Source organism: Staurois parvus, unplaced genomic scaffold (assembly GCF_062004578.1).
Source record: "Staurois parvus isolate SC_StPar_1 unplaced genomic scaffold, SC_StPar_1.0 ptg000879l, whole genome shotgun sequence".
Taxonomy (NCBI): domain Eukaryota; kingdom Metazoa; phylum Chordata; class Amphibia; order Anura; family Ranidae; genus Staurois; species Staurois parvus.
Genome location: NW_028318675.1, coordinates 1,467,501 through 1,487,757, shown reverse-complemented (window position 1 = coordinate 1,487,757; position 20,257 = coordinate 1,467,501). Strand labels below are relative to the sequence as shown.

The 20,257-nt window shown below is 47.6% G+C and overlaps 1 protein-coding gene across 1 annotated transcript in view; it reads left to right on the top strand.

The window, feature by feature from the left end:
* Window positions 1-5,020: 5,020 nt before the first annotated feature.
* The window catches only part of LOC149443029 (uncharacterized), a 125,758-nt gene continuing 110,521 nt past the window's right edge, over window positions 5,021-20,257 (top strand). Inside the window, exons 1-3 of the mRNA XM_089655967.1 lie at window positions 5,021-6,068; window positions 6,151-6,579; window positions 9,140-10,516. Coding sequence (XP_089512093.1) covers window positions 5,031-6,068; window positions 6,151-6,579; window positions 9,140-10,516 — 2,844 coding nt within the window. The 5' untranslated portion in view covers window positions 5,021-5,030. The remainder of the gene's footprint in view (window positions 6,069-6,150; window positions 6,580-9,139; window positions 10,517-20,257) is intronic.

Below are 20,257 nucleotides of genomic sequence, written 5' to 3'. Positions count from 1 at the left end.
ATATCCCCCCTTATGTATTATACATGGAGATCATATCCCCCTTATGTATTATACATGGAGATCATATCCCCCCTTATGTATTATACATGGAGATCATATCCCCCCTTATGTATTATACATGGAGATCATATCCCCCCTTATGTATTATACATGGAGATCATATCCCCCCTTATGTATTATACATGGAGATCATATCCCCCCTTATGTATTATACATGGAGATCATATCCCCCCTTATGTATTATACATGAAGATCATATCCCCCTTAATCTCCTCTTCTCAGTAGAGAATACATTCAGTTCCTCTAATCTTTCCTCATAGCTGATCTCCTCCATGCCTCGTATCAGTTTGGTTGCCCTTCTCTGTACTTCCTCCAGTTCCCCAATGTTCTTTTTGTGAATTGGAGCCCAAAACTGAACTGCATATTCCAGATGAGGTCTTACTAATGATTTGTACCGGGGGAGGGGGGGTGATATCTCTCTCTGGAATCTATACCTCTCCTAATACAAGAGAGGATTTTGCTCGCTTTAGAATCCGCAACTTGGCATTGCTGCCATTATTTTGCTTGTGATCTACTAGAACCCCCAGATCCTTCTCCACCATTGACCCCCCCAGATCCTTCTCCACCATTGACCCCCCCAGATCCTTCTCCACCATTGACCCCCCCAGATCCTTCTCCACTACTGACCCCCCCAAGATCCCTCTCCACAATTGCATCCCAGATTCTTCTCCAAGATTGATTCCCCCCAGATCCTTCTCCACTATTGACACCCCAGATCTTTCTCTACCATTGCCCCCCCCCCAGTTGTACCCCCCTAGTATGTATGATGCATATTCTTAGCCCCCAAGTGCAGAATCTTACATTTATCACCATTAGCCCTCGTTGGCCCCATAGTCCCCCCAATTACACAGAGCATTGAGGTCGGCTTGTAAGTTGGAGACATCCTGTAAGGACGTTATTCCCCGGCACAGCTTGGTGTCATCTGCAAAGACTGGAATGGGGTTTATAATCTCACACCCCATATTGTTTATATATATATTAATAAGTAAGGGGCCCAACACTGAACCCTGGGGTACCCCACTAATAACACTGAATCTTGGGGTACCCCACTAATAACACTGAACCCTGGGGTACCCCACTAATAACACTGAACCCTGGGGTACCCCACTAATAACACTGAACCCTGGGGTACCCCACTAATAACACTGAACCTTGGGGAACCCAACTAATAACACTGAACCTTGGGGTACCCCACTAATAACACTGACCCTTGGGGTACCCCACTAATAACACTGAACCTTGGGGTACCCCACTAATAACACTGATCCTTGGGGTACCCCACTGACACCCCTAGACTATTCAGAGTATGAATCATTAACCACTACTCTCTGAATACGATCTTTTAGCCAGTTTTCTATCCATTTACATTCAGATTTTTCCAGCCCATAGACTTTACCTTACACATTAGCCGTGTGTGGGGAACTGTGTCCAAGTGTACCACGTCCACCGCCACCCCTCTGTCCAAGTATACCACGTCCACCATCACCCCTCTGTCCAAGTATACCACGTCCACCGCCACCCCTCTGTCCAAGTATACCACGTCCACCGCCACCCCTCTGTCCAAGTATACCACGTCCACCGCCACCCCTCTGTCCAAGTGTACCACGTCCACCGCCACCCCTCTGTCCAAGTGTACCACGTCCACCGCCACCCCTCTGTCCAAGTGTACCACGTCCACCGCCACCCCTCTGTCCAAGTATACCACGTCCACCGCCACCCCTCTGTCCAAGTATACCACGTCCACCGCCACCCCTCTGTCCAAGTATACCACGTCCACCGCCACCCCTCTGTCCAAGTATAGCACGTCCACCGCCACCCCTCTGTCCAAGTATACCACGTCCACCGCCACCCCTCTGTCCAAGTATACCATGTCCACCGCCACCCCTCTGTCCAAGTATACCACGTCCACCGCCACCCCTTTGTCCAAGTATACCACGTCCACAGCCACCCCTCTGTCAAAGTATACCACGTTCACAGCCACCCCTCTGTCAAAGTATACCACGTCCACCGCCACCCCTCTGTCCAAGTATACCACGTCCACTGCCAACCCTCTTTCCAAGTATACCACATCCACCAGCTCCCCTATGTCCAAGTATACCATGTCCACCACCAGCCCTCTGTCCAAGTATACCACGTCCACCGCCACCCCTCTGTCCATGTATACCACGTCCTCCGCCACCCCTCTGTTCAAGTATACCATGCTCACCGCCACCCCTCTGTCCAAGTATGCCACGTCCACAGCCACCCCCTTTCCAAGTATACCACGTCCACCGCCACCCCTCTGTCCAAGTATACCACATCCACCGCCACCCCTTTGTCCAAGTATACCTCATCCACCGCCACCCCTCTGTCCAAGTATACCACGTCCACAGCCACCCCTCCGTCCAAGTGTACCACGTCCACCATCATCCCTCAGTCCAAGTGTACTACATCCACCGCCATCCCTCTGTCCAAGTATACCACGTCCACAGCCACCCCTCTGTCCATGGATTTGCTAACCTCCAATCTAACCTGTTTCTTGATGGTTTAATCCCAGCTCACCTCTACATGTTGTCTACAGTAAACATTTAAGCTTTCACTGATTACAGAATACTAATACTGTGAGTCCTGACCCTTATACTATATAACTTGTACATTACATACTCCTGACCCCTGCACTGTATACTCTGTGTTGTACATTACATACTCCTGACCCCTGCACTATATACTCTATGTTGTCCATTACATACTCCTGACCCCTTCACTATATACTCTATGTTGTACATTACATACTCCTGACCCCTGCACTATATACTCTATGTTGTACATTACATACTCCTGACCCCTGCACTATATACTCTATGTTGTACATTACATCCTCCTGACCCCTGCACTATATACTCTATGTTGTACATTACATACTCCTGACCCCTGCACTATATACTCTATGTTGTACATTACATACTCCTGACCCCTGCACTATATACTCTATGTTGTACATTACATACTCCTGACCCCTGCACTATATACTCTATGTTGTCCATTACATACTCCTGACCCCTTCACTATATACTCTATGTTGTCCATTACATACTCCTGACCCCTGCACTATATACTCTATGTTGTACATTACATACTCCTGACCCCTGCACTATATACTCTATGTTGTACATTACATCCTCCTGACCCCTGCACTATATACTCTATGTTGTACATTACATACTCCTGACCCCTGCACTATATACTCTATGTTGTACATTACATCCTCCTGACCCCTGCACTATATACTCTATGTTGTACATTACATACTCCTGACCCCTGCACTATATACTCTATGTTGTACATTACATACTCCTGACCCCTGCACTATATACTCTGTTGTACATTACATACTCCTGATCCCTGCTCTATATTTTCTATGTTGTACATTCCATACTCCTGACCCCTGCACTATATACTCTATGTTGTACATTACATACTCCTGACCCCTGCACTATATACTCTGTTGTACATTACATACTCCTGATCCCTGCTCTATATTTTCTATGTTGTACATTCCATACTCCTGACCCCTGCACTATATACTCTCTGTTGTACATTATATACTCCTGACCCCTGCACTATATACTCTATGTTGTACATTACATACTCCTGACCCCTGCACTATATACTCTATGTTGTACATTACATACTCCTGACCCCTGCACTATATACTCTATGTTGTACATTACATACTCCTGACCCCTGCACTATATACTCTATGTTGTACATTACATACTCCTGACCCCTGCACTATATACTCTATGTTGTACATTACATACTCCTGACCCCTGCACTATATACTCTATGTTGTACATTACATACTCCTGACCCCTGCACTATATACTCTATGTTGTACATTACATACTCCTGACCCCTGCACTATATACTCTATGTTGTACATTACATACTCCTGACCCCTGCACTATATACTCTCTGTTGTACATTACATAGTCTTGACCCCTGCACTATATACTCTATGTTGTACATTACATACTCCTGACCCCTGCACTATATACTCTATGTTGTACATTACATACTCCTGACCCCTGCACTATATACTCTATGTTGTACATTACATACTCCTGACCCCTGCACTATATACTCTTTGTTGTACATTACATACTCCTGACCCCTGCACTATATACTCTGTGTTGTACATTACATACTCCTGACCCCTGCACTATATACTCTGTGTTGTACATTACATACTCCTGACCCCTGCACTATATACTCTGTTGTACATTACATACTCCTGACCCCTGCACTATATACTCTATGTTGTACATTACATAGTCCTGACTTCTGCTCTCCCCCCTCCCCCCACTGCTATATATACACATAATATGGACTCTCTTTTGTTTCCCCCATTTCCTCCCAGCTGGACATTTTATATCGGATGATGTGATTGGAGCACAGACTTTTACATGGTGATAATAATGTGATAACATCCTCCAACTTTGGACCCTTAAACAGAAAGTGATAATGAGGGAGGAGTCAATACCCCAATGATGGTGGTCTTCAGGATCAGTCCAGTCTTCATCTTGGTTGTTCTCCCCCCATCCTCACTCTCTGACCTCTGGTGGGGCTCAGCCCCGCTGTTCTTCATGACTAAATCATGGACTAAATAAGGAAGTGCAGTACTTCTTGTGTTGGGAAGATGGCGATGAGTGATAGAGGGGGTGGGGACCCTCGTCCTATAATCCCCTCATCACTGTCCCTCCTATAAAATACAGTTCTGGTTGTTTCCTCACTCTCTGACTAAGGTCCATGAATAAAGAAATGACCTGGTAGGAGATCAGAGGAGCCATTTCCTAGTTCCCTTGAGGGTGGAATTGTAAGCTCCTCAGAGACCAAGCTGCCTGATGTGGGCGGAGTCCTGGTTTGGGGGAACCAATCAGCTCCTGTCTAGTAATCCTCTTTGTCTTTGTATTTTAGTCCATGGCCGGGAGATGAGGAAAACCTCCGAGGATTGTCTCACTTTGTCTCCAGACTGGAAAGTAGATGAGGACATCACTCAGTATAGTCCAGGAGAAAACCCGGCTCCCTCCAATGTCCATCCGGCACCACCCAGTGTAGATGGACCATCAGATTCCTCGTATCCTGAGGAACCTCAGACTGTGCGGGACCGGGCCGGCCTTCCAACAGGGAAGAGGTTCTCCTGTACAGAGTGCGGGAAGGGTTTCTGTTCTAAATTCCATCTTAATGTGCATAAAAGATCTCACACAGGGGAGAAGCCGTATTCCTGTCCTGAGTGTGGGAAATGTTTTTCACAGAAGTCCTATCTTCACACACATCAAAGATCTCACACAGGGGAGAAGCCGTATTCCTGTCCTGAGTGCGGGAAATGTTTTATACGGAAATCCTATCTTCACACACATCAGAGATCTCACACAGGGGAAAAGCCATTTTCCTGTCCTGAGTGTGGGAAATGTTTTTCAGTGAAGTCCAATCTTAACACACATCAAAGATCTCACATGGAGGAGAAGCCGTATGCCTGTTCTGAGTGTGGGAAATGTTTTTCAGAGATGTCCATTCTTCATAAACATCAGAGATCTCACACGGGGGACAAGCCGTATTCCTGTCCTGAGTGTGGAAAATGTTTTTCAGAGAAGTCCAGTCTTCATACACATCAAAGATCTCACACGGGGGAGAAGCCATATTCTTGTCCTGAGTGCGGGAAATGTTTTTCACAGAAGTTCAGTCTTCATGAACATCAGAGATCTCACACGGGGGACAAGCCATATTCCTGTCCTGAGTGCGGGAAATGTTTTTCACAGAAGTCCAATCTTTACACACATCAGAGATCTCACACAGGGGAAAAGCCATATTCCTGTCCTGAGTGCGGGAAATGTTTTTTACAGAAATCCTATCTTCACACACATCAAAGATCTCACACAGGGGAGAAGCCGTATTCCTGTCCTGAGTGCGGGAAATGTTTTACACGGAAATCCTATCTTCACACACATCAGAGATCTCACACGGGAAAAGCCATTTTCCTGTCCTGAGTATGGGAAATGTTTTTCAGTGAAGTCCAATCTTAACACACATCAAAGATCTCACATGGAGGAGAAGCCATATGCCTGTTCTGAGTGTGGAAAATGTTTTTCAGAGATGTCCATTCTTCATAAACATCAGAGATCTCACACGGGGGACAAGCCGTATTCCTGTCCTGAGTGTGGAAAATGTTTTTCAGAGAAGTCCAGTCTTCATAAACATCAAAGATCTCACACGGGGGAGAAGCCATATTCTTGTCCTGAGTGCGGGAAATGTTTTTCACAGAAGTTCAGTCTTCATGAACATCAGAGATCTCACACGGGGGACAAGCCGTATTCCTGTCCTGAGTGTGGGAAATGTTTTTCACAGAAGTCCAATCTTTACACACATCAAAGATCTCACACGGGGGAGAAGCCGTATTCCTGTTCTGAGTGTGGAATAGGTTTTTCAGAGATGTTCTGTCTTCATAAACATCAGAGATCTCATGCAGGGGAGAAGCCACTTTCCTGTCCTGAGTGAGGGAAATGTTCCTCACTGAAGTCCTGTCTTCCTGTACATCTGGGATCTCACACAACCCTGGAGGTGTATTAGTGCCTTGAGTGTGGGAAATGTCTTCTAGGTGAATGTTGCTGGACATCCCAGCTCTCATGTGGGGAAGAAGCACACCCTGATATACACCTCAGATATACTCCATGGCTGATCTTCATCATGGAAGGAACAGTTCATAAGGAGATCAGAGGTCCCCAAAGACATGGATGAAGTGTGGGACCGGGTCGGCCATTGATAGCAGAAGAATAAAAATGGAATCCTGACCTAGAGTACTGGGCTGACTTTTCATTGGGTTGCAGAATACAGTGAAGGAAATGCGTATTTGCTCCCCGGCTGATGTTGAATGTTCGCCCCTCACACAGAAATGATCGGTCTAACAATGGAATGTTCGCCCCTCACACAGAAATGATCGGTCTAACAATGGAATGTTCGGTGTAACACTGAGAGACAGAATACAACAACAAATTCAGCAGAAATGCGTCTAACAAATGATGACTGATCTGCATGTTCATGAGGGAAAGAAGAATTTGATCCCCTATCATTCAGCAGGATTTCTGGCTCCCAGGTGTCTCTCATACTGGTAACAAGCTGAGATTAGAAGCAGTCTCTTAAAGGGAGTGCTGCTAATCTCATTGTGTTACCTGTATAAAAGACACCTGTCCACAGGAGCAATCAAACCATCAGATTCCAAACTCTCCACCATGGCAAAGACCAAAGAGCTGTCCAAGGATGTCAGGGACAAGATGGTAGACCTACACAAGGCTGGACTGGGCTACCAAACTATGGCCAAGCAGCTTGGTGAGAAGGTGACAACAGTTGGTGCAATCATTCACAAATGGAAGAAACACAAAACAAGTGTCAGTCCCCCTAGGTCTGGTGCACCATGCAAGATCTGACCTCGTGGAGTGTCAATGATCATGAGAACAGTGAGGAATCATCCCAGAACTACACGTGAGGATCTTGTCAATGATCTCCAGGCAGCTGGGACCGCAGTCACCAAGAAAACAATTGGTAACACACTACGCCGACAAGGACTGAAATCCTGCAGTGCCCGCACGGTCCCTCTGCTCAAGAAAGCACATGTCCAGGCTCGTCTGAAGTCTGCCACTGAACATCTGAATGATGCAGAGGAGGACTGGTGGGAAGTGTTGTGGTCAGAGGAGACCAAAATCCAGCTCTTTGTCATCAACTCAACTCACTGTGTTTTAAGAAGGAGGAATGCTGCCTATGACCCCAAGAACACCATCCCAACTGTGAAACATGATGGTGGAAACATTCTGCTTTGGGGGTGTTTTTCTGCTAAGGGGACAGGACAACTGCACCGTATCAAAGGGACGATGGACGGGGCAATGTACCCTCAAATCTTGGGTGAGAACCTTCTTCCCTCAGCCAGGGCATTGAACATGGGTGGTGGATGGGTGTTCCAGCATGACAATGACCCAAAACACATGGCCAAGGCAACAAAGGAGCGGCTCAAGAAGAAGCACATTAAGGTCCTGGAGTGGCCTAGCCAGTCTCCACACCTTCATCCGATTGAAAATCTGTGGAGGGAGCTGAAAGTTTAAGTTGTCAAACATCAGCCACCAATCCTTAATGACTTGGAGAGGATCTGCCAAGAGGAGTGGGCCAAAATCCCTCCTGAGATGTGTGCGAACCTGGGGGCCAACTCCAGGAAATGTCTGACCTCTGTGATTGCCAACAAGGGATTGGCCACCAAGTACTAAGTCATGTTTTGTGAAGGGGATCAAATCCTTCTTTCCCTCATGAACATGCAGATCAGTCATCATTTGTTAGACGCATTTCTGCTGAATTTGTTGTTGTATTCTGTCTCTCAGTGTTACACCGAACATTCCATTGTTAGACCGATCATTTCTGTGTGAGGGGTGAACATTCCATTGTTAGACCGATCATTTCTGTGTGAGGGGCGAACATTCCATTGTTAGACCGATCATTTCTGTGTGAGGGGCGAACATTCCATTGTTAGACCGATCATTTCTGTGTGAGGGGCGAACATTCAGCATCAGCTGGGGAGCAAATACACATTTCCTTCACTTTAGGCCTTAATTATTTTCCACCCATTTCCTCCCAGCTGGACATTTTATATCGGATGATGTGATTGGAGCACAGACTTTTACATGGTGATAATAATGTGATAACATCCTCCAACTTTGGACCTTTAAACAGAAAGTGATAATGAGGGAGGAGTCAATACCCCAATGATGGTGGTCTTCAGGATCAGTCCAGTCTTCATCTTGGTTGTTCTCCCCCCATCCTCACTCTCTGACCTCTGGTGGGGCTCAGCCCCGCTGTTCTTCATGACTAAATCATGGAGTAAATAAGGAAGTGCAGTACTTCTTGTGTTGGGAAGATGGTGATGAGTGATAGAGGGGGTGGGGACCCTCGTCCTATAATCCCCTCATCACTGTCCCTCCTATAAAAGACAGTTCTGGTTGTTTCCTCACTCTCTGACTAAGGTCCATGAATAAAGAAATGACCTGGTAGGAGATCAGAGGAGCCATTTCCTAGTTCCCTTGAGGGTGGAATTGTAAGCTCCTCAGAGACCAAGCTGCCTGATGTGGGCGGAGTCCTGGTTTGGGGAACCAATCAGCTCCTGTCTAGTAATCCTCTTTGTCTTTGTATTTTAGTCCATGGCCGGGAGATGAGGAAAACCTCCGAGGATTGTCTCACTTTGTCTCCAGACTGGAAAGTAGAAGATGAGGACATCACACAGTATAGTCCAGGAAAAAACCCGGCTCCCTCCAATGTCCATCCGGCACCACCCAGTGTAGATGGACCATCGGATTCCTCGTATCCTGAGGAACCTCAGACTGTGCGGGACCGGGCCGGCCTTCCAACAGCTTCTCAGAGCTTCTCCTGTACTGAGTGCGGGAAAGGTTTCCACTCTGAATACAAGCTTAAGGTGCATAAAATATCTCACACGGGGGAAAAGCCGTATTCCTGTCCTGAGTGCGGGAAATGTTTCCGTTTTAAATGTCGTCTTAATGAGCATAAAATATCTCACACAGGAGAGAAGCCACATTCCTGTCCTGAGTGCGGGAAATGTTTTTCACAGAAGTACAATCTTTCCAGACATCAGAGATCTCACAAGGGGGAGAAGACGTTTTCTTGTTCTGAGTGTGGGAAATGTTTTGTAGCAAAATCAGATCTTGTTAAGCATCAAAGATCTCACACAGTGAAAAGATCTTATATCTGTCCTAAGTGTAGAAAATGTTTCTCAGAGAAGTCTGATCTTTACAGACATCAGAGATCTCACACAGGGGAAAAGCCATATTTCTGTGCAGAGTGTGGGAAATGTTTTTCAAACAAGTACAGTCTTTACAGACATCAGAGATTTCACACAGGGGAGAAGCCATATGCCTGTCCTGAGTGCGGGAAATGTTTTTCAATGAGGTTCCATGTGTACAGGCATCAGAGATCTCACACAGGGGAGAAGCCACTTTCCTGTTCTGAGTGCGGGAAATGTTTTTCTGATAAGTCCAGTCTTTGTATTCATCAGAGATCTCACACAGGTGAGAAGCCATATTCCTGTCCTGAGTGTGGGAAATGTTTTTCACAGAAATCCTATCTTTACACACATCAGAGATCTCACACGGGAGAGAAGCCATATTCCTGTCCTGAGTGTGGGAAATGTTTTTCAGTGAAGTCCAATCTTTACAAACATCAGAGATCTCATACGGGGGAGAGGCCATATTCCTGTCTTGAGTGCGGAAAATGCTTTTCGCAGAAGTACCACCTTGACAGACATCAGAGATTTCACACTGGGGAGAAGCCACTTTCCTGTCCTGAGTGCGGGAAATGTTTTTCGCAGAAGTCCAATCTTTCCAAACATCAGAGATCTCACACAGGTGTGAAGCCACTTTCCTGTCCTGAGTGAGGGAAATGTTCCTCACTGAAGTCCTGTCTTCCTTTACATCAGGGGTCCTACACAACCCTGGAGGTGTATTAGTGCCTTGAGTGCGGGAAATGTCTTCTAGATGAATGTTGATGGACATCCCAGCTCTCATGTGGGGAAGAAGCACACCCTGATATACACCTCAGATATACTCCATGGCTGATCTTCTTCATGGAAGAAACAGTCCATAAGGAGATGAGAGGCCCCCAAAGACACGGATGAAGTGTGGGAGCGGGTTGGCTATTGATAGCAGCTTAGTGGTTAGCCCTTCTGCCTGGCAGTACTCGGGTCATTGGTTTGAATCCCAACCATGGCACCACCTGCCTGGAGTTTGCATGTTCTCCCTGTGCCTGCATGGGTCTCCTCCAGGTACTCTGGTTTCTTCCCACATGCCAAAGACATGCTGGTAGGTATATTGTCCCCTAGTATGTGTATGTATGAATGTGAGTTAGGGACCTTAGATTGTACGCTCCTCGGGGGCGGGGACTGATGGGAATTAACAATTTATGTATAAATGGACAGTGCTATAGAAGTACCTGTAATAAATATGGAGTCATCACCTCTCATTGGCTGAGTATATTTATGGTGGAAGCTTTCACAAACACTTAGAGGTTTAGTAAAAAAAAAAAAAAAAGTTAGAAGGAATGTGAGTGACATTCGCCCGGCCCTGACGAATATTGGGCATACTTTATTTCATACTCTGATTCCTTTGGCTCCATCTAGTGGCCATAATGTGGTATTGTGCTGCTGTTATTGATTGCCGTATTTCAGGAAAAATCCCCCATTATGTCCAATAGATGGAGGGAAATGTTATTACCAGGCTGCAGCTAGGGGGAGCTCTAATGTCACCCCAGCAGAGGGATCCCATCTAGCCCACATTAACCCTCTCACTGCCAGAGCTGTTTCTGCATGATTTTGCACACATGGGAAAATGCAGATTTTGGTCCTGAAGATGAGATAAACCCCCAAACATCTATTCTGTGACATCAGAGGCCCTGGAGAATAAAATGGTGGTGATTGTTAAGGTGTTCCCCGTACACAGATTCCCCTTCATATCCGCCTTTATTTCCTCCTTTCCCCATTTTCTATGTTGGGATCTTTTCTACAATACTTTGTTATAATAATGGAACACGTTGTGTATTGTATTGTACACTAATAATAATGACTCCGCCCCCACATTCCAGACAAGGGATCTTCCTGACCAATCCGATTTCTGCCTTTACTATTTCATGAATTTTTGTTTCCAATCTTGTTAAATGTAAAATTATAATAAAAATTATATTGAATGAAAAACAAAATCCTGTGTGTGTGCAATGATGACTACGTTGTGTATCCAGAAACGGCTGGTCGGTGACACTTCCATATACAGACCAATGAAGTGACAAGGAAGCCCTAGAACCCTTTGGAGGAACCCTGGCTGAGAAAGGCTGGACTAGGCAGTCACATATCTCTGCCCCCCTTGCAGGGTTCCCAACCCTCCGTGACTTTTATTACTGACACAACATGAACATTTACTGACGGAGGACATGTTTTACTGACATCCTGAAAAATGACAGAACTCCTGTTAGGATTATTATTATTATACAGTACTTATACAGCACCAAAGGGTTTGCTCAGCGCTGTACAGTAACGGGGGGGACAGAACATGAGACAAGACAGTGACAATACAATACACGAGGGGGGCGAGGGCCCTGCTCTTTCTAGGAGGGAGGGGAAGGTGGTACAGGAGGAGATGGCTGTGGGGGATGGAGTGGAGGAGGTTAGTTTTTAGGTGAGGTCGGGTGTTAGGTGAGGGTGGGGTAGGCTTCCCTGAAGAGGAGGGTAGGCCACAGTCTGATGGATTGGGGTGGAGAGTTCCAGAGGATGGGGGAAGGCCTGGAGAAGTCCTCAAAAAACAAAATCTCAACATAGTATATTACCTTTTAAATCCCAGAACTAAAGTGCCACACGTGTATCATGCAAAAAAAACACTCCAGTGTCACAGCACTGTGAAAAAAAAAAATATTAATAAATATCACTTTTCCTTGTTGACAAAGTCTGGAAGAGACGAAACGCGTCCAGGGCACGTGACGTTCCCGGAAGTGCTGCGGCAGCCATTTTGGATTCTGGAATCCCTGTGTGTTGGAGGTCTGGAGAGTAACGGTGCACTTCAGGTGTCCCCCAGAGCTACAAAGTGATAGTGCTGGATAGGAGTAGCAAGGGGGAATTACCTGGTGATCGGGAGACCCTCTACACACGGAAAGGGGATCGCATACTGGGCATGAGGAGTTGGATGCTGTCTTGCTGATCTTATCGTTTTTATATATGATTATAATTCACATACTGATTCCTGGTCTGTTTGTGAGGTCCTGAGTAGAGATGAGCGAATTTGTCAAAAATTCGATTCGGCTGATTCGCCGAATTTGCGGGAAAAATTCGATTCGATCCGAATTTATTCGCTGCGAATTTAACTTATAAAAAGGGTTTCTAGCCTTCAGAGAGCCTTTATATTAGTGCAGAACACTGTACCTTTAATTTAAATGCCCTTGGAGTCTGCTGGGGAAGAGAAATAATACTGTCAGTCAGTATGACATGCAGATGAGTGCCGTCGATCTTAGAATCACCGCACACTTCACTCATTTGGGCAGTCACGGGGCCAAAACCAGAGTGAGAAGAAGAAGAAGAAGAATGAAAAGAAGAATGAAAAGAAGAAGAAGAATGAAAAGAAGAATGAAGAATGAAAAGAAGAATGAAAAGAAGAAGAAGAATGAAAAGAAGAATGAAAAGAAGAATGAAGAATGAAAAGAAGAATGAAAAGAAGAAGAAGAATGAAAAAAAGAATGAAAAGAAGAATGAAGAATGAAAAGAAGAATGAAAAGAAGAAGAAGAATGAAAAGAAGAATGAAAAGAAGAAGAAGAATGAAAAGAAGAATGAAAAGAAGAAGAAGAATGAAAAGAAGAATGAAAAGAAGAAGAAGAATGAAAAGAAGAATGAAAATAAGAATGAAGAATGAAAAGAAGAATGAAAAGAAGAAGAAGAATGAAAAGAAGAATGAAAAGAAGAATGAAAAGAAGAAGAAGAATGAAAAGAAGAATAATTCCAAGCCGGCAAAAAGTGTATTTGCAGAGCTCCTCTAAGTGTATCTGCAGAATACAGGAGCTCTGCAGATACACTTTTTGCCGGCTTGGAATTATTCTTATTTTCATCCTACTTCTTCTTCTTCTTCATCCTCATCCTCAGAAGAAGAAGAAGAGGATGAGGATGAAGAAGAAGAAGAAGTAGGATGAAAATAAGAATAATTCCAAGCCGGCAAAAAGTGTATTTGCAGAGCTCCTCTAAGTATATCTGCAGAATAGAGTCTATTCTGCAGATACACTTAGAGGAGCTCTGCAAATACACTTTTTGCCGGCTTGGAATTATTCTTATTTTCATCCTACTTATTCTTCTTCTTCATCCTCATCCTCTTCTTCTTCTTCTGAGGATGAGGATGAGGATGAAGAAGAAGAAGAAGAAGAAGTAGGATGAAAATAAGAATTCCAAACCGGCAAAAGTGTATCTGCAGAGAGCTCCGCTATTTCTGACAGTTCTCTGACAGCTCCTTCACATGTACAGCGGTTGAAACATCTGTTTCCGAATAAAAACATCTGTATCCTAAATGGAAACAAATAGATACAGATGTTTCAACCGCTGTACATGTGAAGGAACTGTCAGAGAACTGTCAGAAATAGCGGAGCTCTCTGCAGGGACACTTTTGCCGGCTGATCGGGAAAAATTCGATTCGCGCACCCGAAGTAGGCAAATATTCGGATTCGACGCGAATCGAATTTTTCCCGAAATTCGTATCGAATTCCACTTCGCCTGATTCGATTCGCTCATCTCTAGTCCTGAGGAACAAGAGGATACCAATCTAAGGACACTCTGTGGCTGATTACAAGCTGGAATCTGTTTGTTTTAGGGTAATTATGCACTTTATATATAGTTTGCAGTGATATTTATTAATATTTTTTTTTTTCACATGAGTGCTGTGACACTGGAGTGTTTTTTTTGCATGATACACGTGTGGCACTTTAGTTCTGGGATTTAAAAGGTAATATACTATGTTGAGATTTTGTTTTTTGAGGTATTTGAAGAGCACCTGTGATTGATTTGCATCTTCTTCAGTGGAGTAGGAAGCGTCTTCCTATCAAGAAATTGATCTTTGTTTGGACACATTATTTGGACACTTTGCATATTGGGACTTTATTTTATTTTTGTTCTTTTATATATATTTTATATTTTTGGGTAATCTCTTTGGGTCTTGATTTTTCACTATAATTGTGGGTTTTTGGGTTTAAGTCAATGAATATATGTTTTATTAGTACTTCAGGGGAAGGATATTGATATGACTTTAAGGGATTTCTGAGGATTTTATATATATACGTGTGCTGATTTATACTTATTCTGGAGAAGTCCTGCAATCAGGCGTGGGAGGAGGAGACCAGGGAGCTAGAGAGCAGGAGGTCCTGTGAGGAGCGGAGGGCACGGGTATCGTAGTATTTGGGTATCAGGTCAGTTATGTAGTTAGGGGCAGTGTTGTGAATGGCTTTGTAGGTCAGAGTTAGCAGTTTGAATTTGATGCGTTGGGCAATCGGGAGCCAGTGAAGGGATTGGCAGAGGGGGGTGGCAGATGTGGAGCGGTTGGTGAGGTGGATTAGTCTGGCCGCTGAGTTCAGGATAGACTGGAGTGGGGATAGCGCTCGTTTGGGTAGGCCGGTGAGGAGGGAGTTGCAGTAGTCCAGGCGTGAGATGATGAGGGAGTGTACGAGTTGTTTGGTGGTGTCTGGGGTGAGGAATGTGCGTATCTTGGAGATGTTGCGGAGGTGGAGCCTGCATGATCTAGATAGCAGTTGGATGTGGGGTAGGAAGGAGAGGTGGGAGTCCAGGGTGACACCCAGGACTTTGGCGTGTGGGGTGGGAGTGATGGTGGCATTGTTAGTAGTGATGGAGAAGATGGGGGGGGGGCACAGGGTGGGGGGGAAGACCAGGAGCTCAGTTTTGGATAGGTTAAGTTTGAGGAAATGGAGCGACATCCAGTCTGATATGTCGTTTAGGAGGTGGGCGATGCGGGCAGAGAGTGAGGGGGTGAGGTGGGGGGTGGAGAGGTAAATGTGGGTGTCGTTGGCATAGAGGTGGTAATTGAAGCCGTGGGAGTGAATAAGTTTGCCAAGGGAGGAGGTATAGATGGAGAAGAGGAGGGGCCTGAGCACAGAGCCTTGGGGGAGGGAGGGGGAGGTGGCAGTGTTGTAGGTGACGCTGAAGGAGCGTTGGGAAAGGTAGGAGGAGAACCAGGAGAGAGCAGCGTCCTTGATGCTAAGGGAGTGCAGTTTGGCAAGGAGGAGAGGGTGGTCAACAGTGTCGAAGGCCACGGAGAGGTTGAGGAGCAGGAGGATAGAATAGTGGCCATCGGCTTTGGCGGTTAGCAGGTCATTGGTGATTTTAAGTAGGGCGGTTTCGGTGGCAGTGCAGGGGACAGAAGCTGGACTGTAGGGGGTCAAGGAGGTTGTTATCAGTGAGGTGGGCGCCTAGGCGATTGTAGGCCAGTCGCTCAAGGAGCTTGGAAGTGAAGGACAACAAGGAGATGGGTCTAAGGTTGTTAAGGTTGGTGGGGTCAAGGGAGGGTTTTTTGAGTATGGGGGTGATGTGCGCGTGCTTTAGAAGGGAGGGGAAGGTGCCAGTGGAGAGGGAGAGATTGAAGATGTGGGTGAGGGAGCGAATGATGGAGGGGGGGTGACTGGAGGAGCTGTGAGGGGATAGGGTCCAGGGGGCAGGTGGTAGGGAGGGCTTCAGTGAAGACCTTAGAGACCTCCTCAGAGGTAGTTGGGCTGAGGGAGCAGAGTGTTGGGGAGGTGATGATGTGCGGGGCATTAGGTATAGTGGGGGGTAGTGTGGCTATGAGGTCAGGGGAGGGGACGGTTGAGGGGTTGAAGGAGGGCGGGAGGCTGGGTGGAGAGGTGGATTGCAAGTTGACAATGTCCTTACGGATTGCGTCAATCTTGTTTTGGAAGTGATTGGCAATCTCGTGGGCGGTGAGTGAGGTGCTGGGTGGGGGGGAGAGAGCAGGGATTTGAAAGTGGAGAAGAGCCGGTGAGGAAAGGTGGAGAGGGTGTTGATAAGGGTTATGAAATAGGCTTGCTTGGTGGTGTGGAGGGAGGAGGTGTAGGCGAGGTAGGTGGCTTTATAGAGGGAGAACGCGCGAGGGGATCTGGTTTTGCGCCATAAGCGCTCCAGCGCGCGACTGCATCGTTTGAGGCATTTTGTGTGGTCGTTTTGCCAGGGTTGAAGCGGTCGGGGTCTAATGTTACGCGTGGTTAGGGGTGCCAGGGAGTCGAGGGCAGCTGACAGTGAGTCGTTGTATGCAGTAGTGGCCAGGTCAGGGCATGACAGAGGGAGGATACTGTCATACAGACGGTCAGCTGCTGGGTGGAGATGTGTCGGGTCCAGATTGAGGAGGTTGCGGGTGATGGTTAGACGCTTCGGGGGGGAGTTGAGGGAGAGGGAGATGGAGAATGTGAGGAGGTGGTGGTCAGAGAGGGGGAAGGGGGAATTAGTGAAGTCGTGGGGGGTGCAGAGGTGGGAGAAAATGAGGTCCAGGGTGTTTCCATTGGAGTGGGTGGAGGACTGAGTGTGCTGTGTGAGCGCGAAGGAGGAGGTTAGAAGGAGGAGTTGGGAAGTCGCTGGGCTGTTGGCGTTGATCGGGATATTGAAGTCGCCTAGGATGATGGCCGGTAGCTCAGAGGAGAGGAAGAAGGGAAGCCAGGCGGCAAAGTCGTCTAGGAAGGGGGATGCGGAACCAGGAGGCTGATAGATTACCGCAATCCTTAGGGGGGTGGGAGAGAAGAGCCGGATGCAGTGGGCCTCAAAGGAGGAGAAGGATAGGGAGGGGGGGTTAGGGAGGACCTGGAAGGTGCTCAGCGGTGGTAGGAGCATACCGACCCCTCTGCCTCTGCTCAGTCTAGGTGAATGGGTCCAGACGAGGCCTCCATAGGAGAGGGCAGCAGGGGAGGTGGAGTCGGTGGCTTGGATCCAGGTTTCGGTGACCGCTAGGAGGGTGAGGGAGTGGGAGATAAAGAGGTCGTGGATGGAGGAGAGCTTGTTGCAAACCGAACGGGCGTTCAGGAGTGCAACCGAGAAGGGAGGGGTGGATGTGGGGAGGAGGGGGGCAGATATGAGATTGAGGGGGTTGCGGTGGTTGGCGTGAGTAGGGGGGTGCCGGGAAGGGGAGTGGGGAGATGGAGGGCCGGGGTTCGGGGAGATGTCACCAGCAGTTAGGAGAAGGAGGAGGGTGAGGAAGGTGGCATGGGAATGGGAGGACGTGAGGATGGGGAGAGTCTGTTATGCCATGATGGAGTTCATCAGTGTCCAATCGTAGGAGGGGAGAGGGAGTGGTGGGCAGCTGGGGCCGCAGCTGGCTGGTTGCAGTCTGTGGGTGCTGTAGGCCGGCGTTCATGGGTGTTGTGGCACGGCATCGGTGGGCACTGTGGGCGCCGGCTGGACGAGCCGTGGGACGCGGTGATTGGAGGTGTTGTAGGCCCGGCGTCAGGGGTGCTGGAGTCCCGGCGTTGAGTGCACAGCTTCAGGAGGTGGTGAGGGCCCGGCATCAGGAGGTGTTGGGTCGCCGGAGTTTCACCAGAGGGACAGTGCGCCGGAGGGCGGGGTGGTGGGCTGGTGGTCCCTGGTGGGGTGGTGGGCTTGCGATCCCAGGTGGGATAGTAGCCTGAGGTCCTTGGTGGTTTGCAGTCCCTGGTGGGTAGTGGGTGCCCCTGTTTGAGTGATGGATATTGAATCCATATAAACAGGACATGTGATCACTGACAATCCCCAGAACAAGCCATCTTCCTGGTTTACACCTAATAATTCAATCCATGGGGAACACAAATCAGCCCAACGCAGACACATGAAAACCAAGTTCTGCTCGGCATGTCATGGTTGTCATGGAGAGTAATGGGCACGGTCAGATGGGAGGGGCTTAGAAGAGGATGATGTCACAGATCCGCCCCCTGATCACCTACCTCTAAATGAAGAAAGCAGCTGATTGGGTGAGTACACATTGCTGTGACCTCCATGCTTAGCTTAACAGTGCGGCAATTTTACCTTCACATGCCGAGTCTCACAGGTGGCACCGCCTGTCATACCATTGTGCTGAAATGTCATTGCAGCAACTCAGAATGGTCCTCAGTAGTCTGTATGGCCCCCATGTGCTTGTATTCATGCCTGACAACGTCGGGGGAGGTTCCTAATGAGACCACGGATGGTGTCCTGGGGGATTTCCTCCCAGATCTAGATCAGAGCATCACTGAGCTCCTGGACAGTCTGAGGTGCAACCTGGAGGCGTCGGATGGACCGAAACATGAAATCCCAGAGGTGTTCTATTGGATTTAGGTCAGGTGAGCGTGTGAGCCAATCAATGGTATCAATTCCCTCATCCTCCAGGAACTGCCTGAATACTCTCCCCACATGATGCTGGGTATTGTAGTGCACCAGGAGGAACCCAGGACCCACTGCACCAGGAGGAACCCAGGACCCCCTGCACCAGGAGGAACCCAGGATCCATTGCACCAGGAGGACCCCAGGACCCCCTGCACCAGGAGGAACCCAGGATCCACTGCACCAGGAGGAACCCAGGACTCACTGCACCAGTGTAGGGTCTGACAATGGGTCCAAGGATTTCATCCCGATACCTAATGACAATCAGGGTGCCATTGTCTAGCCTGTAGAGGTCTGTGCGCCCCTCCATGGATATGCCTCCCCAGACCATCACTAACCCACCACCAAAACGGTCATGCTGAACCATGTCACAGGCAGCAGAACGTTCTCCACGGCTTCTCCAGACCCTTTCATGTCTGTCACATGAGCTCAGGGTGAGCCTGCTCTCATCTGTGAAAAGCACAGGGCGCCAGTGGTGGACCTGCCAATTCTGGGGTTCAATGGCAAATGCCAATCCAGCTCTATGGTGTCGGGCAGTGAGCACAGGGCCCACTAGAGGATGTCGGGCCCTCAGGCCACCCTCATGAAGTCTGTTTTTGATTGTTTGGTCAGAGACATTCACACCAGTAGCCTGCTGGAGATCATTTTGTAGGGCTCTGGCAGGTCTCATCCTGTTCCTCCTTGCACAAAGGAGCAGATACCGGTCCTGTTGATGGGTTAAGGACCTTCTATGGTCCTGTCCAGCTCTCCTAGAGGAACTGCCTGTCTCCTGGAATCTCCTCCATGCTCTTGTCTCCTGGAATCTCCTCTGTGCTCTTGTCTCCTGGAATCTCCTCCATGCTCTTGTCTCCTGGAATCTCCTCCATGCTCTCGTCTCCTGGAATCTCCTCCATGCTCTCGTCTCCTGGAATCTCCTCCATGCTCTTGAGACTGTGCTGGGAGACACAGCAAACCTTCTGGCAATGGTATGTATTGATGTGCCATCCTGGAGGAGGTGGACTGCCTGTGCAACCTCTGTAGGGTCCAGGTATGGCCTCATGCTACCAGTAGTGACACTAACCCTAGCCAAATGCCAAACTAGTGAAAAACAGTCAGAAAAGATGAGAAGGGAAAAAATGTCAGTAGCCTCTACCTGTAAAATCATTCCTGTTTTGGGGGTTGTCTCACTGTTGCCCATCTAAAGCACCTGTTGGTAATTTCATTAACACCAATTGAGTACTGACGTGATACTTTTTTTATTTGCACTAACATACAATTTTGAGGACAAGCGTTTGGGG